General features: G+C 39.0%; 1 protein-coding gene across 2 annotated transcripts in view; it reads right to left on the bottom strand.

The window, feature by feature from the left end:
• The window catches only part of LOC103475669 (transcription factor COE1), a 96,234-nt gene that overhangs the window by 6,026 nt on the left and 63,274 nt on the right, over nt 1–26,934 (bottom strand). The window contains exons 7-16 of one of the 2 annotated variants that reach the window (XM_008427474.2): nt 25,235–25,316; nt 24,248–24,389; nt 23,267–23,400; nt 20,121–20,247; nt 10,096–10,184; nt 4,117–4,182; nt 3,875–4,037; nt 3,209–3,391; nt 2,259–2,456; nt 291–359 (exon numbers count right to left, since the gene is read on the bottom strand). In XM_008427474.2, the coding sequence (XP_008425696.1) occupies nt 292–359; nt 2,259–2,456; nt 3,209–3,391; nt 3,875–4,037; nt 4,117–4,182; nt 10,096–10,184; nt 20,121–20,247; nt 23,267–23,400; nt 24,248–24,389; nt 25,235–25,316 (1,252 nt within the window). In that variant the 3' untranslated portion in view covers nt 291. The remainder of the gene's footprint in view (nt 1–290; nt 360–2,258; nt 2,457–3,208; nt 3,392–3,874; nt 4,038–4,116; nt 4,183–10,095; nt 10,185–20,120; nt 20,248–23,266; nt 23,401–24,247; nt 24,390–25,234; nt 25,317–26,934) is intronic. The other variant, XM_008427475.2, reaches the window with a different exon arrangement.

Genomic DNA, 26,934 nt, shown 5'->3' with positions numbered 1-26,934 from the left:
TCTGGATGGTAAATTGAACAGTGGTCTATAATTTGTACAATGTTTGGAATATTGTTGTATAACTTAACTTTATCTCAGACCCATCTTGTGTGTCTAAATGWTGCATAYTTTCCTTTCCACTTCAAACTTATGTGTTACTTTGTGTTGCACAAAACCCCAACRAAATRMATTGACAACATGTTGAAATACTTAAAGCTAAGAAGCAAGAAACGAGTGAAAACTCAGTSAGTTAGTCAGAAGTTGCGRATGCATTAAGTCAACAGAGAGGACAGAAAGGCTGAGGAACATACTTCAGGTGAAGGCCAGGCCTTGTAGAGAGCCGGCTGATGAGTACTTGCTAGAGTCCACAAATGTTTGATCTGGTAGAAAAGGCGGAGATGGAAGAATGGGAAGAAAGGGATGGTGAGAGAGGATAAACAAGAAATAAGAAACAAGATGAAAAGTTCCATAGCAGCAAACACTGTAATCCAGTTGTTAATCACAAAAAGAGTACCTAATTACTTCAAAGAAGAAAAGTCTTTTCAAATAACCATTAAGAGAACAGAACATCATCTCAACATCTTGTCAGCAGACAGTTTTCTGTGTTGCTCAGGACCATGTGATCGCGGCTGCACTGATTCTGCTAAACGTCGCTGTCCATCTGATTTGAATGTTGTCTAATGTTCGTGCGTTACGATCAGTACAAAGAAGACCCACTGCTGTTCAGACTTGCTTTAAATAATCTGGATACTAACTGTACGTGTCAAAGATGATTCTCAGCTGACAGTCTGAAAAAAAAAAAACAGCCTGGGAAACAAATATGGATGCCAGATGATGGTTTAATATTATTGTCAGATAAATCCCACAACGGAGGTGGGGGGTGACTGATTTATTAGACTTTCGAAGCACATGTACTATGTGCTCTGTGGGAAAGTCCAAAGAATTCATAGTTTAACAAGAACAATCACAGAACGCTAAAAACCTCCTATTAATCATATTTTCCACGCTTAAAAAGTGTGAAAAGTTATTTTCTGGAAAGCACCACAAGCACGGATTATTCAAATAAATTAAGCATCATCAACTTGCTAACCCTCTAAATCCAGTGTTCAAGTCAAAAGTACATTTTATTAGTAGTGGCTCATCAAATGCCTCGTCTTAAATGAGTCCAAATGGCAACAGGAACAACAACGTCTTGATCAGGACATTCCTACTGCAAAACACGGATGAAGACGCACAAATCATGCAGCCTGAATTCGTCAACACTTTACAGATAAAACTGGAGAGCTAACAGGAAAATGAAACACAATACAGACAGATGGACGTTTTCAACTTTTATCCCTGCCAGCAGCTTTTTGAGGTTGTCCTTCAGCTCAGTAATCCCTGTCTTGTGTTTAGCTGCCCTGTAATGCAGATGCATGATCAACCTATCAGAACATCTTTGAAAAAAATAAATTTTTCAGTGTTTCATTCTAAAAATGTAAACTTGCACTCAGAGTTTTTCCCTCGTTGATTCTGAGACGTTTGACTGACTGATAATGAAAATCCAGAATTTATGTTGTAACATAGACGGCTACTAAAAGACATGGTCCATAAAGAATGTGAAACCTCCAGCAGTTCTTACTGTAAAAAGTGGTTAATTCAAACATATACATGGAAAATTTATTGGAAGGAGAATCTGTAGTAAAAAATGGTAGAAAGTAAATGGATGACAGAGGACAATAAATCAGATTATATTTTCTAATTTGCACTTCTGAGTGGTTCACATCGTCATCCCAGGTCGGTGTGTTAAGTCACTCTAAACCAGAGGGAATATTAAAAAACCTCACTGTCCTCTTTTTATTTTATAGCATCTTTTTCATTTAAATATCAAACTACCAGAGTCAGCAACTTTTACCACGATCAGAGCCATTGTAGTGAATTTCCTTTGCCTTTTGCTAAGTAGCATTTTTATATCCACTTTTGATTTTTTCTTTTTATGTTTAAATTAAATAACATTTTTATTGTTTTTAAAATAAAGGAAACCATCCAACTTTTAACTGAAAAGGAATGAATACATTTTCTTCAGGTTCAATTATTATAGAAAACAAGTAACAAGTAGTTTTTAAACCAAAAGACTGTTCTAATTTATCTAATTTAGAGAGTTGCTTTAAAGGAATCTTTCACCTAAACCTTCAGGAATAATTGTTATAAAAGGAAAAGCAATAAAACACAAACATATTATTGTACAAAACATTTTCACATAAGCCTCCACCTCGTACCGGAGCAGCGCGGCCAGTTACCTTGAAGTCCGTTGCCGTTGGCACTAGTGCAGGAAGGAGGAGGAGAGGACGACGGCCTCACCACCGGCGCGAAGGCGGACTTCTGCTTAACGGCCGCTGACACCATGTTGGCCGGGGAGAAGGAGAAAACCCCAGAAGAAGAAGAACAGTTGGAGGGAAGAGATGTGGATGAGGCCATAGTGGGACTGGATGGAACAACTGATGGAGGAAGAAAAGGCAAAAACGGAGAAGAACCACTGAGAAATGGAGACAGATTCTGTATAAATCTAAACTGCAACACATTTTGTGGTTAAAATAAAAAGATTACACATGACTTAAGAGATAAAAAATGTCTTGATGTGAGTTTTTTCTCTGACAGTTTATAATTTGTTAAGCGTCCTCCCATGAGCCTCATTAAATCCCTGTGAACAGCTTGTCAATTTTTGTTATTTAGAAACATGTTTCATCATAACACTTGAGCTTAATGCTCTGAGTTTTTTTTACACGCATCTCTACAGATGTATCCAGTTACAGCTTTACAATGAAATATTTACAACATTTTCAAGTTAGCATCTGTAAGTTGAACAAACAAACATAAAGATCTCAGATAAATAAACCTGTTAGTTCAGCCTCTTCTCATCACAATCAATTATTTTTACACCAGTTAAACCTTTAAAGGCACATTTCTTTGAAACACTCCTTTCTATTTTACTCTCTGAATTACTTTAATTTATCAAATTATCCTCTCCTCGTTCTTCCAGTCTATTAAACGGGAATATGGTGAAATGACCAAACAGAGAGGATTCTTGACTTTCAGATGAAATAGAGCTATGAGTCGATGATTGTTTGAATACTGTGCAGCATTAAACCTCTTCAGGAATCTATATTTTTTTACTTGTGTTGGGACATGTGCATCCACAACAGTTTGTCTATTATAATGTGCCAAGTGGACAATGCATGTGTGCACTAACTAGCATAAGGCGAGTTGGCGGCGGAGCCGTTGAGGAAAGTGGGCGAGCCTCCGAGGTTGGTCATGCCCCCGTTGTTAGCGTAGCCGTTCATGGTGCTGCTGACTGAGGTGTAGCTGGTCTGCTGAGGTGTGGAGCTGGGCACATAACCGTGAGGCGACACGCTGCTGCTGCTGCGCACAAACCCTGCAAGAAATACCAGCACAATGGAGGAGTGTGAGGACAGTCAAACAAAGTGTGGTTGATGAGGTAAAGCTTGTTGCTTGGTGTAGTTTCCTGCTTGCAGAGATTAATATTGGAAAATCAAATTAAACAACCAGATTTAGATCCTAATTAAGTCAATCAATTATTTACTCCTAATTAGTAAAAAGTTGTCTGTCTAAGAAAGGCTGGCTGACAGTATAAGGACATTAACTTAGCAGAAATCCCGTCATCATACTATCTATATATTTACTGATATATTGATTATAATTATTTCTGTGTTTACTGTTTATTTACAGAGTTAATGTAGATCATTTCATTAACGTTTCAAACTGAGGAGCATCGTATCTCTGCTCATTTCCACCTGCATAATCTGTAATCATATATGACGAATTGGTGAAAAGCCAGATTAAAATTGAATTACATTTATGTCTACATGTTTTGAGTTGTGCCATGTGAAACATGTACCCTGATTGGCCTGTGACGGCTCCGAAACGTTGACGGACAGCTGTCCGGTGAAGGAGTTCACTCCCATCATGCCTGTGTGCGTCGAGCCGGACAGCTGGGTGTGTGTTCGTGGGACGCTGTACAGAGCTTCTGCGATGTCCGCTGCTCGTTTCAGGATGATCTCCTGGGAAAAAGGCAACCGTGACACCAGTTTTAGAYGTCTTCCTGTTTCCAAGTGGACAGCTGTATGTCAGGGTGTGTACCTGGTTGTTATGAGGCAAACCGTAGAGCGCTTCCACCAGATCYGCTGCTCTTTTCAGAATAACCTCCTGTGAAAAATAGAAAGAAAATGATAAMATATCTGAATTATAATCATTTGCTTAAAGCTCAATCTTATTTAAAACGTCGAGTGCCATTTGCTTTTTTCATCCCTTTCTGTCTTAAATCATCTCTCCATGGTAAACAAATTGCACTTCACTYCTTTTAAAATGTAGATGATCACCTGCCAACTTGAGTGCTTTTATGCAGCATAACATCTTAAAGTGACAGGTATTTAAAATCAAATCTAAAATCAATCTAACCTGCAAAAAGTTTCTTGGAAGCTCATCTGCAAATTCAAATAAGCCCTTAGAGATCCCATAAAAGGCCATTTGATCATAAAATGCTCTGAGTTTCTTACTCATCTCTTCAAAAGCAGGTTGAGTCCTTGATGTCATTTCCTGTTCTTTTCTCTTTTACCATTCAGTTAGTAAAAAATAAAAGAACCCTAAACCAATCAAATATACAAATATGTTGAATTTTTTGTGCCAGCCTTTTAATCTCCACATCTTTTTAATATGCTTTCGTGATTCCTTTCACCTTTTTCTCCATCCATTTCTTTGTCCCCTCCTGTCTTCTCTGTCCTCTCCACAAAGTTCAAGTTGTGCTGTTCTCGTCCTCCCTGGTTGGTACCTTTATTATTCCTCTCCTCTGCTCACTCTGAGGGCCCGCCCCGAGGTCTAAGGTGTCTTGTTTAACAGTTAATGTGTTGTCGTTCTCACAGCATGAGGTGACGGAGAGAAAATGACTCTGTACTTCGCAGAGTTAACCTGCACTGTGTGACACTCTCACACATGCTTCGCCGCATGTGTGCTCTCCTGTGAGTTTGTGGCGGTGGAACATATTGCCTTTCCATCAGTGTGTGCACATGTGTGTGTGTGTATATGTATATGTGTGTGTGTGTGTGTGTGCGTGTGTGTGTGTGTGTGTGAGGATATGAAAGGTCGCACAGCCAGTCAGCAGATCTTATGTGCCTGTCAACTGAGCTAAATTCAATCTTTTACAGATTATTATGTTCTTGCTGCCTCTCTTTTAACCTCTCATTATTAGGGCTGGCAAGTTGAACCACTCACACGCGCACGCACGCACGCACGCACGCACGCACGCACGCACGCACGCACGCACGCACGCACGCACGCACACACATGCAGAAACCTGATCCCGGGCGGTGAAGTGGTTCCGGTAAAGCCAGTCACTGATAAACGGGAAGGAAAGATGATCCTCTGGTAACATCATCATCATCAGGTCTGCAGTTTTGTGGAGCTGCATCATTCAAATCTTTTCACTGCCTAATGCACTGCACTTTGACTTTTTTCATTTTTATCTTTTATTTAAAGTGAAAATCCATCAGCTAATTAATCTCTTACATGTGTATTTGTAAATAAGAAGCATTGTTTAGAAGGAAATGTCTAGTTTTTAATCCCACATTTAGAATATTGTCTCTAATTTATATTCCCTTAATTGTCCTCCATAATGCAGATGAAGTTGCTCCCAGCTGCATTGTGCTGATGCAACTTTGAATGGAAAAGAGATTACATTCTGGCCTGTCATTTATGTTTTAGAGCTGATTAAACTGAGACATATCTGCAGCAAACAAGGAACCACACACTGCAAAACCAAAACTGAGCAAATGTTAAGAAAATTTGTGATTCAGGCCATTTGAATTAGTAACATTTTACCACAAAAATGCATGTTAAACACGTCAATGTAGCATCATTCAGATATTATTCCAGACATTTATTTAAAAAAACAAATGAAACAATTATTCTGTAGCTTTAATCTCTGCTTTTTATTTATTTATTTTAATTTAGCGGATGTTCACCTGTCTTTCACACCTTTTAACTCCATGTGCTAATTTACCTAACTATTTCAGTCAATCTTGTATAACCTTTCTTTCCCTGTACTGTAAAATATGGAGAAAACTGAGTGAGACAGAAAAGACATTTTATTGGAAGAGGGAAAAGACTCACAGGAGCTGTCAAGGTGCTTTTAATGTCTGATTTATGAGCTGTGCTAAAATGATAACCATGCAATATCCACACACACATGCTGTATGCATTATGACTAGGAAACGTTGGGCTGGGGTCACATGTGTGTGTAACGTGCATGTGCCTAACAAGCACATACATGACACATATGTGACTTATTTCTCCCTAATGCTGGTACATTAGCAGCTTGATCCGCATCTAATGGGCCATTAGGGATGCCGTACATGGAGGGTCACCCTTCCCATAGATATGATGTCATGCTTTTCACGCGGGACACAATTGCACACATAGGAAGCGGCATCGACATGTGTCCACAAATTTTCTTTGGACATCATCTCTGTGTTGTTAGATGGTGGTTTCAGATTTCATTGCCTCTCCCTGGTGGTGAAGTCGATTTAAGTGCAGGAGAGTCACACACGTCTCAGCAMTGCATGCATGTTGGAAAGTTTCACGTTCGGTATATCTTCACGCATCACCTGCATTACTCACACTCATCCAGGATTACTCATCCTGGTGCTGCCAGTGATGTGACCTCGTGAAGGTATGACATCAGTAAAATGAGGTGCATAGCGATGTCAGCTGCGTGAGTCACATGAAGAAACCACCCATCTCTAACCGGACCGCTTTTTTCTGCTGATGCTACTTTGTTGAAACATCACTCATCAGTGGTCTGCCTATAGTGAGTTTATTGGTTTTATATACTAGACTGGAGGCCCAGTTTTGACTCTGTGTGTTCAGTGACAGCTCACAGATTCTTCCACATCAGGACAGTGTATGTTACTTTTGTTGTGATGTATCATTTCAATGTTTCCAAGTTCTCAAAGAAAACCTTACAGTTGGTTGAAATTAATGCTAATTGCTTCTGGAAGGAGAAATCCTGTTCCCCGCCCTGGWTGAGTCCTTTGTGTAAAATCCTGATTGAGTCAAAATCTTGTTGGAGCTTTTGGATACCAGGTACTTTTTCTTTTTAACTTGTTTTGCTTTTGGGTTCTTTTTTAGCAGCYGTTTTATTTGTGAGTTTATTTTRCTGTTGGTGACTGTGTGTGCTGCACAGATTGAACAGAAATCTAMYAAATAATACAGAAATCTGGGTTTTTCTGAATTTGAMTTAAGTTTWAAAAATCCTCACTTTTATTGCTCTGGTATTTAGCTGACAGAAATAAAATCCCTGCAGCCCTGGAAAAGGAAACGTTTTGTCTGATTTCATACCGTGAGAGAAAGAAACACTTATGTGTAACATGTAAACATCTGGTTTCATCCGTGTATGAGCATATTAACATCGGAASTGTTTAGGTAAAAATATTTGGTGACACTTGATGATGTATCTGCTTCTTAAAGCAGCTTCGTTGTGAAACGTTTTATCAGCTACATGAACCACGAGTCGAACCAGAGGGTCAGATGAGAAGTTGTGTCCCAGTATAAAAACAGGGTAAGGTGCAAACTGTGTGTGTCAGATATGGATGGATGCTGAGGAGATCACAGTGACACAAACTGGCAGCTGAACCAGTGCCTGCCTGTGTGTGTTGCCAGTAAAATCCCCTGAATGTTCATTGAACAATTATAGAATCGGCTGTTCACTGGTAATCCTYTCTCACACTCCACTGCTCCGTCTGTCTGTCGTCTGTGTGGTGCCGCCAACACACTCTTAGAAATTATACATCGACTGGTTGACACTCGACAAGCAGCCAAAACTGCATTTGATGCCAGTGAACAGAATCGCATATTCCAACTTTTTCACATTAATCAAAACGAGAAAAAAAAAACGTGAATCACAATACTGTTGCAGTACGGCTATAAAAGTTACGGTTCTCTTTTCTGATGCCTTCACAGAACTTGGAACAAAATGTATCAGGAGGGGAAAAAAACCATCTAGAAGCAATGCTGTGTTTGGGTCCGGTTATAGTCGTCATTCAAACACGGGGAAAACCTGATCCCTGATCGATTTTTGTATTTACAGCTGCATGACTATTCTCATTGTGGCTTTGCCTGGAAATAYCTTGGGTGACATCATGTTGCTCAAAATAAAATTCACAATGGGAGGAAAAAAACATGAACCAGAAGGATAGTTCACAAATGTAAGAAACTTCAAGCTTTAAATGCAAGGTTAGGATTTTATTCTGTCTGTAGTGCCAATTTCTGTAGTGCAAACTGGTATTGAACCCCAAAAGTTCAAAACCTGAAACTATTTTCTGCAATAAACAAGGATTAAATTAAAAACACAGCTGGCCTGTGGAATCAACAAACYACTTAAATAGAACCTGTATGATAACATGAGGTAAAGAGAATCCATGATAAATCCATGAAACAGATCAAACATGGTGCAGTGGTGAACTTTCCAAGAGTTTTCTGCCTTCCAAAATTACCAACATCTCAACCAAATGTCATAAAACAGATGATCAAAAAGTTCACAAATGACTTGCATACCAAAAGAATGACTTCTTTGGTGGATTGATGAGAAAAAATGGGAATGTTTTAGAAAGTGTTGTTACATCCAGCATAACATCATGGATAGATACAACAGATAAACACGCTGGTACCAGTCTGATGATCTGGTCCTGCTGCACTTCTTTAGGAACTAAATKACTTACCTTAATTTATGGAACAATGAATAACTTTGAGGAGAACGTCTCCCCTTTACGTTGCAGAATAAATGAGCTCACTTCATTGTACATTAGATGTGACTTTAAATTGTCCGTTCAGAGTTAAACGCACTGCATTGTGGGTGAATCTAAACAATATGCACATTTATTTATTTGCCKTGTTGCTGCTGCTGCTGAAACAAGCAGTCGTAAAGTATTATGGGGGCAATTACTTTTTTAAATTGGAATATGTTGGTTTGGATTATGTTTATTTCTCAGTAAAGTCTGATAACCCAACTGGAAAGTATGATCATGTTTTCTAAGAGTGCTTCCTCTGTGCACAATAATGGGGTTGCTTCTTCTCTCCAACGACTAACAAATAAACATTTAAGCGCAAGAAACATTGGCAGAGCCGATAGAAATGTTTTGCTTTTTCTGACCTTGTGTTTTAATTTCACACCCTGAAGGAAAGGAGAGCCCCATCAGTGAGAAAAACAAACCCTGGCCAMGTATATACAAATAAAAAAAAATCACACAGGGTTTACATTCCTGCAGATGCAGAAACATTTACAGTATTATTTTTACAGACCGTTTTGGTGTGTTCTGGGTTGCACACATTCCCACAATCATGATGTACACTGTGTGCAATTGATAACACATGTGGACGGATGCAGGGTGTTGGCACGACTGTGTTGACATCAGAGCATCAACACATCATCACATCATGACCAGCGCCCATTATTTCATGATGTCACACCAAAGACAGCCTTTCTTGGTCCAGCTCCAAAACAAAAAGGAGTCATCCAGCAGCAGCTGTTTCAGGAGACCGCCAAACCACCCCCACCTCTCCCAAAAATTCAAATTTCAATCAGGTTACGGAGCCCTCACATGAAAACAGCCACGCCACGGGGAGAGTCCTCCTGCATGTACGGATCACGATGACGGAGTTTGGTATCAAAGCACAGCTCATCGTTTGTTGTTAATTATTTACATCTGCTGATCTTCTCAACACTTTGTTTGATTTTCAGCCAAAAAACAAATAATCAAATATGACTCTCTGATCTGGAAAAGAATCAATCGCTCGGTTTTTATGAAGCTCATACACTGAGAGTTCATCTAGAGGTAAACGTACAACCCACTTGAGATTTGAAAACACATATTTTGCTTAGCAAAATAAAAAGAAACACAAAAATATCTTTGTAAGYATTCTGTCCTATATGTTCATCTCGGCAGGTTTTTCTTTGAATGCAAAGCTTTCTAACTCAAATATTTCCTTTTTGTAGAGTCATACTTTTCTTAAGAAGTTTTTTTTTAAATCTTAACTTTGGAAAAAGATCAAGCTAAAAACTTTTGCTACCTTTGGAAGCCTTTCAGGGTCCCCAGGGTGCCGAGGGATAACCTTCTGAAGCCTCTGAAAACCATAGTCAATGGTTGGTTCGTTCAGTGCTGCAGAAAAGAGAGGAATAAAAGAGGATGAGTAAAATAAACTTAATGGAGATGACAGTAAACAGTCCATGCTTTTTTTCTGATATTATATTTCATGTAAGGGCAGATATGTAGGATTTTCTTCTGAACAGAGAAACTGAAGTAATGGTTTTATTAAGTCCATAGTGCAAACCTGACAACAGACAATTGCTCTTTATATACCCACAGGATGTCCAGTAAGACTGCTTTTACTTCTCAGAAGGTTTTACTCTAATAATGTTTAATACTTCATAATAACAAGCAGAATTATCACGTTCTGCAGCAGAAAAAAGTAAAGATCTCTGCAGGATAAAGTATGCATCGTATCAGGACTRTCAATTTGCCAGTTTCAGTGTCAAATTATTTTTGCAGAAATAAAAACAAATAACTTAAAGTGTTGCAAGTGCAGCACAACAAAGATTAAATACAAGAAACAGTAAAAAAGAATCTGAGAAATAAAATAACTGGAAAATTGCTAAAGACAAGAAAAGCAGTGATATTACTTAAATACAAAATATAATACAAGACAGAGACAATAAAATGAACATAAAACACAAATAMAAAGTACAAAGAAAGAGGGCTTTATAAAACKGTGTACAACTTACTACCAACCATTTTAGGGMCGTTTTGCCAAGAAATGTGTAAAATAATCTGAASGTGATGAAAGAAAAGTATGAATAATTATTTACAGTTCAGGATGTGAGACAAAGGATCTCAGCTTGGCAGTATTTGTTAAATGAGAAAAACAGGAATTTGACATTTGCATCCAAAGTGAAACTTGAGTTAAAAGTTAAGCCAAGATTCCTAACAAGATTTTGCCAAAGTACACAGAGGTACAAGATGGTAATTTGTCATAATTCCAATGTTAAGTATTTCAGTTTGTTCATTTAATAGAAGAAAACTGCATCCCATCCAATGTTTAACTGTGTCTAAACTMTTTGCCAAAGTGTGGAGTTTAGAAATTTCACTCTTTCACAGAGAGGCGTAGAGCTGCATGTCATCTGCCCAACAGTGATTAGAGAGCGATGTCTTCAAAAGCTGAMACAACGAACCCAAAGTACAACACAAATACAAAAAGCCTCTGGAGGCCATTTCAAGCTTCACGTTTCCACATGCATAAAGATTGGATTAGGACAGCATTCAAAACAACCAGCTGTCAGGGAACATGCATTACACGTATGGATTTTTGCTTTCCAAATATAGCTTCCTGATGCAACTGTAAACAATAGCACTGACTGTGAAATGTATACRTATTGGCATATGTATATGCCAAGAGAGTAAAGCAGAGAAGTAACTTCAAAACCTTTTGCATAGACCTTTTCCAAAAACATGGTAGCTTTCAAGTGGTTCATTAAAAGCTCTTCATTCTCTCTGCTTATCAGGACAAAAATAATTTCCATTAGCTGTCCGCCCTTGGCCCTTGTGTTGAAAAACTTTGCATCAATTTTCAGAGGCTAAAAAATTCACAACGCAGTATTTGTGTGTTACATTYGGTTAAATATGGAAATTAAATTTAGCTGGTTAAACATCAGTCATCAGTGTGGTTATAAAGCTTTCTGATCTTAATTTCAAAATGTTACATGTTGCACTTTCCATGCTGCTCTTGCTGGTGTTCAGCCCAGCTGTGCAAACCTAATTAACACACACACAATCCAAACATCTGCAGGAGTCAGCAGGGGGGAATCAGACTAGTGAGGAGAAACAATCACTTCTCTTTTTGTTTCAAAATACCCCACTGACACCGGAAGGTGTTTGTATTTCTGGGCTGAACTGAAAAATGGTGAACCTTGCTAATGTATTTATGTATTTCTTCAAACTTATAGAAGAAGTGGGTTAGAGAAGTGAGCATGTGTTTTTATATTTAAATCTGTGAGTCATTCACTGAGGAAAAGACATCTAAAAATGATCAATCATGTTGTTAAAGCAGGATGAGGCAGGTTCTTTATTTTGGGTGAAACAATTTCCTGTTTTCCTCAAGCTGAGCATTAAAGCATAGAAATAAACTGGACATAAAAGTCATTCTATGGAAGTCAGCCAAAAAAAGGCGCAAGGTATTTGGAGTCTCGCTTTGATCAAGATATACTTCCAACAACATCAACACAAAATCACTCAACAATAAATTCCAGATTTACCTTTACCCAYGATCTTCAACGCTTACCCTTCACAATAAGAGTCTTTATTCTGGTGTGAAACGTCAGTGTGCAAAACCGAAAGACGCTTTCAAATCATCTAAGTTTTCCTTCCAGGCTTTTCAAACAACAATGTTACACAATGAAAGCTTGCAGGAAATTAAGAAATGTACCACTCACTGACAAACTAATAAATTTTCATTAATAAATGTTTTGTTTGAATATGAAAGTAAAAAGAAAAGGGAGTAATTTTAGTGTTTACCCAATGCTATTCTTAGTATAACAGSATGCATTGCTAAGCTTAGTTTTTAATCCAAGTCTCAGACAAAACGCAAAGGCAAAAACATCCAACCAGATAAAAASTATACTGTTCACATGAACAAGCAAGAAAAATTAATACYCCAAYAAAAATCTAGAAATATTTAGTTTTTGGCCTCCTTCTCATCCAGGTGTTTTCCACCTAAATGACACCACAGAGGTTTTGTTACATAAACAAATGAACAGAATAAAGCTTCCAAAAAAATGTCGTTTTTTTTAAATGATGTCAGAATCCGCTGGGATTAAGTGCAAGCAACTAAATATATTTTATACATACATATAGATATAGATATACTAAAAAGGTTCAAACTGGTAGTGTCAAAAACATCTGTCTGATAATGGCAGTAGAGATACAATCAGAAGAGGTTTTACAGAACATTAGGGCCCCTTTAATGCTCCAATTACCCTCATCCAAAGTCTTTATCCAATCAATATGTCAATCAAGGAGAGCTCTGAAAGCTCTGTCCGTCAGGACAGCATCAGTATTTCTGTACTGTTTTAGTTTTTGASAAATGCTGAGCTTATGTCATCTCCACATTGTTGAACCCTGAAAGTTCAGCAACAGGCGAGGTGGAGGTAGGAAGTTATGCTGGATTAACATGGACTTGTGGGAACCGAAGGGGTGTGTTTGCGTACATGAAGTCCAAGAGTGCAGCTGCGGCGGTGATGTTTGGTACTTTCCACAGCAAGCACTGATAAATTACTTGCAGATGAATGTCCTTTGCTTGTTGTGCAACTTCTTTTAGCATGTGTGTTTTAGATATGTGTCTGTGTTATTCACACATCACACCCAAGCCTCTGGTTTCTGTTACGTTCTCAACCACCTAATTTGTTCGCAACATTACTTTATAAATCATGAGCTTTGGTCCAGATGTTAAGCTGTGGTGGACAGCATTTCTATGTGCTTAAAGGAAGCCCTGTGGGCACATTAGGATTTTGTGATTTATTGATGGTAATTATGTGGACATGAATTAGAGGTAGAAAAGGGTGGGTCTGCGTAGGAAGAAAAAAGACTAACACGAGGGAGAAGAAAGAACAGAAAATGCAGATCTAACYAAGAGGAAACACTCTAATCTAATCTTAATATAGAAACCTTAAGATAATGCAATCTCTGTCTTGGTATGAAGTTGTCACTTAATTTGAAAGCATTCTTTCAGAATGAGGAGCCAGAATCAAGTAGATAACTCTATTAAAATGGTACACTGGTGGCCTGGTGGGCAGAGCAGGTGCTCCATGTGGATACAGTCCTGGACGTTGTCGTCTGGGTTTTATGTTTTTTCTGTCCCTTTCTGTCCCGTGGAACCCAAAAAATCCTTAGGTTTTCAGTGACATTTCAACAATCAGCTAATAATGTCTCCACCTTTTCTCTTCTTGTTTTAGTTCACCATGTTGTCGCCTCCTAAAACATTACTATACTTTCCTTAATTCTGTTGTTTTCTTGGATTTAATGAACTGCATGACATGTGAACACCCTGACTTACTTAGATACACCAAACCTTGCAAAAACTTTCTTATTGTACTGAATGTTGATTGTTTTAAACATAACCATCCAGATTGTTCTGTTTTAATTRAAGAGAGAAATGTTTCTGACAGAAACGGACCGAAAGGGAGCGATGCGAGTTGGAGAAGAAGGGTGTGGAAAGGAGTAAAGAGGAAGAACTCTGGTAGACAAAACAAGACAGAAAAAGAGCATGCAGTCATGGTTGAGGGAAAACAAAAAATTAGAAAAACAGCTGCCTAACAGTCGGCAGGATATCAACTGTCAGAACCAACTGCCAGTGTCAGATCCTCTCTCTGAGCATCTCTGGAGACGTTTAACCGATGCCAGCACTAATATGGCACACACAAACACACAGACATAGAGATAAGCGCATACATCACATCACAGCGCAGCTCAGATTAGTTGTGATGATTTAAGCATCTCAGACTGGCTCATTAATAATGGAACACTGTTTCTTTAAGAACAAAATGATGTGTGAATGTTTGCCTGTGTGAATTTAAAAATAATTCAGAACTTTTCCCACAAACTTTAATGTTTTGATGAGGATTTTATGCGGTAGAGCAACACAAAGTGGCCAAGAAATGTGAAGGGGAGGGAAAGGACATCTGTGCCATGCTTTTAGAGTTAACCCTCTTTATTTTGATACCCCAAAATAAAATCTTGTGTGACCATCTGTCTTCTTAATCACAAAGCAGACTCCACCTGTGTGCTATTTAATCTCAATACACCGATTCTCTGAAGGTCTCMGGGGTTTGCTGGAGAACATCAAGGAGCAAACAGCATCATGAAGACCAAGAGACACTGAGGACAGGTCAAGGAGAAAGTTTAAATCAGTTTAACTTATAAAACAATATTGATAACATATTGAACAAACCAAAACATGGCAATCCAACTAATTTGACTACACAATAAGAGCAATAATCGGCAATAATCGGCCATGGTTCCTCTAGAGGGGCTGCAGAGATCTACAAGTCAGGTGGGAAAAACTATTTGTGCTCTTCATACGTCTGGACTTTATATGAGAGGCAGAAAGAAAACAAKAAGTCCTTTTAGCTGGTCATGTGGATTAAGRAGCTCTTCTCAGATGAGACCAAAATGTAACATTGTGTACGTTTAACRTTGTAGGTTATCCTGAATAGATAATGGTGGCAGCATCTGGCTATAGGAAAATCTTATTTGCTAAAGATTTAAGTCTCTGAAAATGTAAACCTGGTAAAAACAACAACAAACAAAAAACCCCCCAACAAAACCACATAAAGCTGAAACTGTAGTTAAAGGTGGTTCTGCAAAAAGATTAACTCATGAGGGCTGGCTACACATGCACACCACACTTTTCAGATATTCATATTTGAGAAAATGCCTTATTTGTGCTTGTCTATGACACAGRTCATGATCGGGGTATGAACGCTCATGCAAGGCACTGACTGCAGACTCGGGCTCATATTCCACCCAAGGATTTGWACAAAAACAGAACCAGCATCAGATCAGCAGAAGTTGTCGAGTTCATTAAGTATCATTTTAAAAAGCGCAAGTAAAGCCACCAAATGCATCCTGTCCATTAAAATCCTAACCCGTGTACCCTAAACACTTATTGTACTCCCCCCCAGTTTTAATGGGCAGTGCTTATTCTCCAGATTTGGACAAACGAAAAGCAGATGTTTTTCAGAGTAAAATTTATTGTTTTGTTTAGCAAGAGCTGCTCCAGCAGAACACATAAAATCAGCCGTAAATATGTTGTCGTGGCACATTGTTCACAAAAACACAACATAAACACTTCATCAGAGCGAATGACACTGAAACCTGAACCTGTCTCATCTCACTAATTCTGCCTCCCTGCTGCTCCCCTGAAACCCTCTCAGCACGAATCCCTCCAGCTCTGCTTCACCTCCCCCCATCATCCCTGTCTTCTGCTTCATCTCCTCCCTCCTCCTCCTCACTAACTACACCTTCTGCCACTTTCACCCATCCATCCGCTCACCCATCACTCCTCCACCTCCTCCTCCTCCTTCAGCCTTGTTCTTTCCCTCAGAGTCCAGAGCCGCCATCAGATCAATACTCATAGAAGTTTCATGAGGACAGACCATCCAGAGTTGCTCCACCATGAAATGTGAACGGAGGAGAAAGAGAAAATAAAGAAAAGAGGGGAAAAATAGCAAACAAAAAAACAAAAAAACTGTGAAATCTGGAATATTTTGCAATCGACTTCAATACAATTGTGTTTTTCTCATCATCTTTTGGGAGTACTGAAACAAAGGAATCCACAGATGGGGGGAAGAGGGAGGGAAAAGGCAAAGGCTAAAACTGGGTGGGTGAAAGGACAAAGAGGACTGGTGTAAAAAGAGCAGAAGGAGGAGGAGGAGGAAACGAAGAGGAGGTGTGGTGATATTGATTCTCTGGCCAGCCAGCAGTTCAATACCACTGAATTATTGCTTCATTCTTCCCCTTATGAGATGAGATCTCTTTCTCCTGAGCTCACCGTCTCTACGCAGTTGTACATGTGTGTATCTGCATGCGTGCACCGCTGTACTGTATGTGCGATCTACTTATGAGGGRATCAATACTTTACAATCTGGTTTTAAAAGTCCATCTGTCTTTCTGGTGCTGTATCTCTTTTACTACACTTCAGCTTCTTATTGTCTCCCTTTGAGAYGGCAAAAGTGAGGCTCGAATGTTTGAAAAAGAGAAAGAAAGTMCATTTTTTCCCCAAAGTTTGATATGCTTTGCTCAAAGTTTCCTGTCCACGACCTAGCTTTAGATTTCCTATCGCGGCTCTGTTTCCTTTATCTGTGTTAATGTTGGCAAGTGTAAGCATTTATTGATTGTCACTTTGCACCGTTGAGTGTGTTTACAGCAGTGTGTGATGTGGAGAATGTTAATTTTTCCCATCAGGCGGATGAAGCAGCCATACGGCACCATATTTACGTGTGTGTGTGGACTGTTTCAGTGTGGTAGACCATCTGTTAACCAGACTACTCACCATCTTTCTCTCGTATCAGTCTGATTTACAATTACTTTCAACTCCTGCCCCTGTTTGAAAGTGTGTGTGGCAAGTTGTGTAAGACATGACCCTGCTGGTGTGGCGTTCAGCGTTGCTTTTCACATGTGTGTGTGACCGTGAGCATGTTAAATCGCGCAGCCCTCACACCCAGAGGCAACCACAGCAAGAGGACTGAAAAACCACAAGTAGCCAATCAGCTTTCACTGCCAGGACCTTCCTGAGACAAGTCAACCTTGAGGCGGGGTCATGCAACCGTAGTAACGGATCGTGTTTCCTGGGTCGCATGTTGAAGCGATCAGCCAATCGCCAGGTCACCAGGGGTCACCCCCGTCCAATAGGAGAAGGAGTTGGATGCCAGATGGACCAATTACCTGCTGGTTAGCCCCAGGGTTGGTCTAAAAATGTTTTAGAAGAATAACACTCAAGCAGGCACACATGCAAGATTTGAGAAAGCACCGTTTAAAACCATTTCACGCTGCCAGCAAAACAAAAATTACAKCATCATCCAACTGAAACATTGTTTCAGTTCTGCTCCAGATCTGGAGTCACTGCTGGTATTTAGTATCGACAAGTGGTGGTGGATCTGCAGAACCCTCTACAAAAACACAATCCTTAGTGAAGACAATACATACAAAATATATACAGAAACATTGAAATAAATGGTTGTTTATGCTACTAAATGATTCCTAGTTTTTTTTTATTTCTGTTTCTGATATGAAATGACTCAGTTATAATAAAGGAAGTTTAAGAACAACTGTTATTTATACATAAATAAGTACATAAATTATTTATACCATTCTTAATAAATAATGGATACATCTTTCTCAACGTAACATTAATCAAACCTAATAAAGTTCTGAACAGCATTTTGCATTTTTCCAATGCAAAGCCATATAATCTTCTTGCTTTAAATGTGTTATTTATACACATTTGTATTTAAACAAGTTTTATCACAAGTATTTGGCCTCATCATCCGTATGTAAAGCTTTCCCAATCAARTSYTTGGGTAAATTTTAAACAAACCTTCAACATGTTTCCAGAAACTCAACTGGATGTTACCATGGACAAGAACTGCAGGAGRTTTATATGGCAGGAAATGAAATGGCWACAGCATTTGTGGGACAGAGCTTTAAAATCTTAGCTTGGTATAAGAAATATTTTATAACCACAATAGTTCAAGTCCATRCAGTTTTTAAGAGGGACAATGTATCAAACTGTCATTGCAGCATCACTGTGTGCAATACAGCAATCCCATAAGACTGCCTACATTCAATATTTGGCTGTCTATAATATATTACATACCATRCGTTATGCATTAATATTCTGTGTGCAGGTAATATATTTGGCCGGTTAAATGGAATTTCACTGCCCCCAATGCCAAAACCCAGTTTAAGTTTTACTGAAATGTCAAGAAAGGAACTGGAAGTTTGACAACAAATCTGAGTCAATCACAAATCAGATTGTCTTTGCAACATTAAATAARAAAATTCCATCTGAAAGTTTTCCAAATATTTCATATCCCTATAGTATCATTGTTAATTTGATTTGTTTAAAGTTATAAAGTTTAAAAGCACTGAATTTGTGACTTAGGTCTGACATGTGGCTTGGTTTTCTAAAAAAAAAACCTCTGTGCTACTTAAAATTTAAGAGATCTCTCATGATTTGTTTCTTTGTCATACTTTGTGCACAACATAACCCTAACTCATGAGTGTTAGGGAAAGTCTAGAAACAACCCTAGAAACAAAATTAAAATCAATGTGTCATCACAACATCAATACTGTATTTGATAAACATTTCAGTGTCAGTTTTTTTCTACCTTTGCCACATAAATTACTTGCAAAGTGTTTTAAAAACGCATGTTTTCTGTATTATGGTTATTATAGCTAAACCAAACCAAGACAATCAATTTAAAATATGCTGAGAAATTGGCCTCAGACTGGAATGACCACTCACAGCAGGAAGGCTAATAAAAATGACTTACTCAGTGCTGTTCTGATAACTTCTTATAATATAGTTCTTAAACTAAGAACAGAACAGGATAAAATGTGGACAAAACTTTACAAAAACARAAGATCGGAAATCAGCCACAATGTTGAGCTCAGTTGATCTTTATAATCAACAGCAAAAAATAAACAATGAAAAYGAGAAAGTCAGGAGTATAGTTTGAAAAGAAATATTATTTCTTCCAAGTTTTACGCAAGAAAGCAGATTATTTATTGTGGAACTAATGCCATTACTAAGTAACACGTCATCCTCATTGATCAGGTTTAAATCCTTATCTTCAGCTAATAGATGGAGTCATTAAATTTCCACTGCCTCAAAGTGTTTATACAGCAGCAAATACTTCCTTTCTCCCCCCTGTTGACGTCATCATTATGGTGTGTTGGAGCCATGTTGAGCAGCGGATCAATACCAGACATAACATCACCTCCATTCATTTCCAGGTGTACGTTTAAAACAGACCGACACACACATGCTTTCCTCCTTCCCCGTCTTCACTCAGTTCAGCAGGAAAACACTCATTCACAGTGAACAATCCACTCAGAAGTCACACACTCCTTTTCAACATTGTGTGCAGTTTGTGGATGCTGCATGTGTGTGTTTGTGTGTGTGGATGTGTGTGTTAGTAAACTGGGTGTTCTGGATGATTTCACTAATAGTTTCAGCATGCAGGCATATAAAGAGCAGACTGTTTAATTGTAGCTGGTTTTTAACGAGCCTCTGATTATGGCAACATTCTAACGAGTGTGGGTCGTTAATGTTGACTAATCTGCAGTCATTAGTTCAACACTGTCTGGCCTGAGAGTGAACTGCAGCTCAGAGATGGCATTCAGGCGCACACGTACAAAGGCATTTTTTCAAACACAAAAGCAAGCTCGCATTTCCAAGAAGCAACTCTGGACCTAGAAGTTAAAAACCTAACGTCATTCAGACAGAAGCAAAAGTGCTTGTATTGTCTTCATTGGACTTACCGGTGTATATGAACCTTCCTGGTGTGCCTTTGCAGAACTGTTTGGACTTGTAAGACAGAGTGACCTCTACGACCCCAGGGATGTGTCTGGGAGGKGTCTGCACCCGAATGGCATGTGGCGTAATCAGCTGCAGGACAAGGAAAAAAAGAGACAGTGAACAAAGACCAAATTTGACCATCGACATCTCAGATCGCAAGTTTTAARTGTTTGAGTCATGGATGACTGAAACTGACRAAGACAAATTTGTTTAAATGCCTCCTTTGCAATGTTACCACTGCGGTTATCAAAGCTTCCCTCGGATGTTTCCAATTAACAGAATAACCCCATTTATACTGGAKGTTTCTGAACCATCAGCTTCAGCCTCGCCTTAACGAAGGAAAACAGCTTCAGTGTTTTCATRGGCTTATCAGTGGCATTAGAGGATGCAGGTATGAGCACTGCTGCGTCTGCACAGGACATTTTATATGAAACAAGTCTCTGYGCACAGATTTTGATGAGCATCTTAGGGGGGAATCTTTTGGGAATCCAAAATCTTTTCYCATTTTTGCCAAATATGATGCATAAGTTTTCTTTTTGGTAGAGTAAAAACTACATCTAGCATTTAATCAACAATGTGAATAACATAACTTTCTCTCTCTTTCTCTTTCTTACTGTTTATTCAATGTCACAAACTGTTTTTATTTTTTCTTTAATTATGTAAAGCACCTTGAAATGCCTTGCTGCTGAAATGTGCTRTACAAATACAATTTGATTGATTGAYTGATTGAACTTCCCTCAGTCTGTAAGYAACCACACTATATGTGCAATTTGGAGGTGCAAATGTTTCTAGTGATGTGGGAGCTTTGTTTACGAGGGTTCCAGTTCACACTGTTCTCTGTGTAATGGGAATGATTGTGGCTTTGTTTCACTGATGTAGAGATGTTGGATCTTTTGAGTGGCTTTGTGAAATTCTTTCAGTTGTAGCCAGAACATGGGCAGCACAGGATGTCCAGCTGTTTTGCTTCCAAGAGCATTGCAATCATTTGTTGGGGGCACTGCAAGCCTGGTCTAAGYGTGAGAACATCGTCACCTTGCTGTAAAGTCTCAGATGACACCAAATGCACRAGCCACACATCATTTACAGTTTACAATTCATTTATGAGCAGGTAGGTGCCTGATATTCTGATACCACAATATTGAATTTCTACAATCTCACCCTGAAGGTTTTGTGATCAAATTAGTGTTAAACTCTCATATTCAAATCAAGAGGACTGATTTCTTGGTTTACCTCAAAAGATCTCTTCAAGACGGTACAGAAACCGTTGTTCCTCTGGCTTATTTTTTAGAACGAGGCACATGTGCATATGGTAAATAAACCATAAACTGTACAAAAATGATCTTGATTATATAAAAAAATGACCTGAACAGCTACTGCACATCATCCTGGAAGKGAAAACCATTATTTTATAATGGGCTCTGTGCTTGTGTGAAACTTGATTTATATATTTTGGTAGCTGTGTTGCAATCGCACCACCAAAATGCCTGCTGGCAGCCAGGTTTCCACTAAACTAATGAYTCTGTTGCATCCTAAAAACTAACTTAAAAAATAAGCAACAAAGTGTGGCGGGTGGGCCTTTAACGAAATAATTTTCTTGAGCATTAAGTGTTAGTTAATGTAATAATGATAGAAATTTGGAAAGTTTTTTTTAAAGAGATTATTATGTTTTTAGGTCAAGAATCACTGACAAATATTAAAACCTCTTAAAATGGCACAAAATGAGGTATTTATGTTTTAATGACTATGTTTTTTGCATTCATTTTGATTTAACTGTAGATTGGCAGGTGCATTTATTAACTTTTGAGGCACTTGAAACCGAACACCAAACAAATAGTTTGWGCCCTAATGCAAAAGAATGATGCAAATATTGTTGACAATTGTTTCCTTTTTTACTCTTTCAGTTTTAATCAATACAGGCRAAACAGACAAAAAGGGCTTATGGACTTAATGTAAAAGTATTTTCAACTTTTGTGGCCCAGTAGAACTTCCAGCTTGGAGATTTTTGCTCATGTCACAAAAGCTAATATAGTCGAACTCACTGAGTTCTCACAAACTCAGTGAGAAATCTACAGGTAGGAAACAGATGAATAAAAACTGGAAAAAATGTGCAATAATATCCCACACACTGATGTAGCCCAACTRTATTTTCCTGCCTCCGAATCAATAACCAGGTTGAGTGCAAATGAAACATTCGTCTGCCAAAAATCCCTTTGAATAYGGCCTGAGGAACGCTGAGAGAGCTGAGTCAGTTTGAACTGAGACTCTGTACACATGTTAGTGTGCGTAAGTGCAGCTCTCAACACTGTAAACAAACCCTTTAGCCCTTAATAGACACACACATATGCACACACACACACACACACGCACACGCACACACACACACACACACACACACACACACACACACACACACACACACACCCATTCCTGTATGTACGCACACATACAACTATACAGAGACACTGTTGTTGTTGGACGGCAGCCACGGTCACTCGGCGCACACCGTGAGTGGAGTCAGAAGACAAATAAACATTTTGTAGAGGAGTGGGGAAAACTGTGATAGTGTGTGTGCGTGTGTGTGTGTGTGAGTATTCAGCCGATGGCTATCAACATGTGCTGATTTGATCAGTGCTCTGAAATAAAGAGGGAGAGGGAGAACGGGTGAGGAAGGTAGAGAGGGGCGGTGGTCTCTGGTTGGTAGGGACTCATTAGAGAGGTAAACATCATTTAGAGAAACATTAACACACACACGCACGCACCCCCGCACACACACAGGCACGCACACACGCACACACACACACACACGCACGCACACACGCGCACACACACACACACAGGCACGCACACACGCACACACACACACACACGCACGTACGCACGCACGCACGCACGCACGCACACCCCCACACACACGCATGTGCACGCTCTCTCTCTCTCTCTCTCTCTTCCTCTCTCTCTCCTTCTCTCTCTCTCTGTCTCTCTCACACACACAGTTAAGAGCCAGACGATGGAGAAAAGCATGTATTCACATTGAATTACTTTCAACAGAGCAATGACTGGAGCTCACAGCTAAAAGGCTGAAACAACGCAGACAGGCTGATGAACTTACCTCGCTCCAAACCAGCATGGTACCAAAGATAACTTGGAGGCCGTCAAAGAAGTTGTCTCCTATGATGATGACTGTAGCGCCCCCTGTAGTCCACCCCTCGCTAGGACTGATGGCCTTAATGCAGGGAGCTGCTCCTGGAGGGSAAACATTTTAAACAATGACACATCACTTTGATCTAACAAGCTTCTGAAAATAAACAGTTGTAAAATTGTTTCACTTTTATGAAGAAAATGTTGCTCCTGCTTACAGAGCATAATGCATAAAAAGTGAGACAGAAACATTTAATTTTAACACAGCTGCCAATACAGGTTTAAACCAATTCCTAATTCACTTTAAGAACTAGATTATAAGAAGTTTCTCTATATACAAGTCAGTGCATTGAAAAATCTGCTCAACCAGAATGTTTAATTAAATCCTCTGTTTTGTCATCAATCATGTGATTGGATTATTTTGGATAAAGGTAAACATTTTATAAGTGTCCAAGGTTGTGTGGACAAGACCTGAGTTTGCTCATCCAAAAGTTTGACTGACGTCAGATTTTAGCTGACATAAAAACACTCACAGATGGTTCAACATGCATCATATTATTTCAAACAGAACAGAACAGAATTAAAGCTYGATGTCACTTTAATTCTGACTATTGTTAATTCAAGCATATTTGATCTAATCCCAAAGGATAACAGCAAAAGTCTGCCTGTCTGTCAAAAACCAGCTCTCACTCTAATGTAAGTGTGCGATTATCAGCATTCAGCTGAATTACAACAGCTCTGAGTCTGGGTTTGTTCATGAGAAAAAGTGTATAATGATATTAGACTAGAAACACACACATGCACAGCAGCACACCATGCACTGTGTGTGCTGTACGTTGGATTAGCCAGATGGAGGGGCAGGAATCACCTGATAGGATTAAACCATCAACCATCTGGCGGCCATGCTGCTCACACACACACGCATGCACCCACACACACAGGCTGGTGTTACCGTGTTCTAGGTAAGATGGGGTTCCCTCCACGGGGTCGAGCCTGCGGGCCCGCCGGCCGTGTTTTGAGTTGTTGTGGACAAACATATTGTCAGAGACTGCCAGGACATGTCCCTCCACGCTCACCGTAGTTGACACAACCACCTAAGGAAAAGCAGGGGGATAAAAAAAGCAGGGAATCATAAAGGAAGCAAGGAAAAGATATATAGGAGAGAGGAAAGAGGTGAGAAGTGAGGAGAGGACAAAAAAAGAGAACATCGAAAGTCAACAGATTGTCGCAAAGAAGAGTTTAAAGCATTAAGCTGTGAAAAGCTCCTTAAATGTAGCCAGTTATCACTGCTATTACCATCACCCTCACTGCACACTAAGTCACTGTGGCTGCAGGTTTGTGTATGTGTGTTCATGATGGGTCCAGCCTTTAATTATCTCCCAGGGAAACAGAGCTGTCTTTTTCTGGTTCCACTACAATAGAGCTGCACAATTAGAGGTGCAGATACGGTCACACACTTGCTACTGTTTGACTCTGCCTGGTCTGTCTCACTCCCCTTCACACACACACATAAAAACCGCTCTCTCACACACACACATGTACATGGTAATAAATCTATCAGTATCTTCTGGGCATCGCGTATATCCACTCAACCCCAAGTGGTGTCTTCCTGGTTGTGTTGCAGCCATGAAGATAAGGAAATAATAATGACTGCACTGTCTTAAATCTTACCCACAACCCCTCACCTCTTTTCTTTATCCTACTCTCCATCCCCCTCCCTTCTGACTCCCTGATTTGTGGGTATATTTATGTTATGACTAGTCAGGGGTCAGGAACTCAAGCTTCCTGTAAAGGCACTGATAGCTTATTTACTTACACACATTCCTGTGCTTATGTGTTGTGACAGCCATAAATTTATGTATATTATTATGTGTTATGTCCATTGTAAACAAGGCAGGGAGGGTAAAAAAAGCCAGACAAAGACAAAGAAGGCTTGTACCTGGAACCTTCTCATGTCTCTTGGGTTCCCAGCGTTCTTTAAGCAGTTCTGGTTGCACTTAAGGAAAAATTTAAGGAAAAATCTGTTGAGACAAAAAAGGTAAAAGCACAACATTTGTTTAACAAAGTTATTTTTCCCTTAAGGATCACAGTCTCAAACATGTGCAAAGAAGGAAAAAGAGAGAGAATAAAATCAATATTTTCGAGTTCCTGGAAATGAGAATGAATCTGCTTGTGAAATTTACTTTGTTTTAGTTCTTATATCTATAGGAGCTACTTTGAAATGGTAAATAAAGACATTGGATGATGGTTTGAAAGAAAATGAAAAGGAGCAAATCTGAGAAAACCCCAGAAAAAATACATGACATGAGAAAGTTCAAGTTTGTAAGTATATATATATATATATATACTGCTAAAAAAAAATAAAGGGAACACTTAAACAACACAATATAACTCCAAGTAAATCAAACTTCTGTGAAATCAAACTGTCCACTTAAGAAGCAACACTGATTGACCCGACGAGGATCCCCGTTGTCAATCAGTGTTGCTTCCTAAGTGGACAGTTTGATTTCACAGAAGTTTGATTTACTTGGMGTTATATTGTGTTGTTTAAGTGTTCCCTTTATTTTTTTTAGCAGTGTATATAAGCCTATAGTTGCTGAATAATTCTGAGTATAACCACAGTTTCCTGCAAAACTATACCAACCAGCTAAACTCTCTTACATTATGTTAATCACACCCGTCATTATTTTATTAGGAATTTTAAATGAGAGACAGATTTTAGATTTTTTTTGTGAAAAGCAAATTAATAAATGCTTTTCACTGTTTTTATTTTTCTCACAAATATCTAAAAAGTGTGTTGTGCATATAGGCTGTTGACGATGTGACTGACGCAGCAGACCTCTCTCTTTAGAAGCTTATTTTGTTTCGCTGTTTATTTTGATGGATTTTTACTTTACTATTACATCAGCACAGACAAGCATCTCATGATATATCTCAAAGTTTTTACTCTGAAGGTGAGTCCTACATATTAACTCTGCTGTACAGACATGAAACATGTACACTCGGGTAACTTTGGCCATTTAAAACAGAACCACATGTTTATGAATCTGTTTTACAGAGTAAATCAAACTCACAGATGGCGGTGGACAATGCGAACCAGCTGGCCACCTTGGCAGAAGCATCAACACACACATCTCCATGTTCAAGCAACAGTAATCACAGAAATATTTAGACTGAATTCAAACACATTTCAAGTGTACAGTCAGTCTTTACCTTGCATCAATTAGGTATTTTCTATCATCAATGGAAGATATTAAAGAATGATCCACAACATAAACATAAGCAGATATCAAGCAAAAAATGAAGATGACTGACGAAACAATAAATTAATGTGTTAGGTTTCACTGCAACTAGGATTGCACTTTGACTCTATTATTTGGGGTTCCATAAAATTTGTTCAACTTTTAAGATTTTAATATTTCTGTAACATTTCCATTCCCTCGTGACCGAGCCCAGTGCTTCAATGTTATAAATATGACAGCCTTTGTGTTGGACCGGCAGGATAAAGCAGAGGTGTGCGATCGTGTGCATGTGCAAACATGCACTCAGCTTGTATGTGTGTGACGGTGCAGCGAAGCTCAGTGGCAGGTCCGGGTGTAAAACTCTGCATTAACGAGCTCAGGCTTCGTTAGAACAGCG

This window comes from Poecilia reticulata, linkage group LG14 (genome assembly GCF_000633615.1).
Source record: "Poecilia reticulata strain Guanapo linkage group LG14, Guppy_female_1.0+MT, whole genome shotgun sequence".
In the NCBI taxonomy this organism is placed as follows: Eukaryota; Metazoa; Chordata; class Actinopteri; order Cyprinodontiformes; family Poeciliidae; genus Poecilia; species Poecilia reticulata.
The sequence above is the reverse complement of the archived record's forward strand: the minus strand, read 5'-3'. Positions and strand labels throughout refer to the sequence as shown.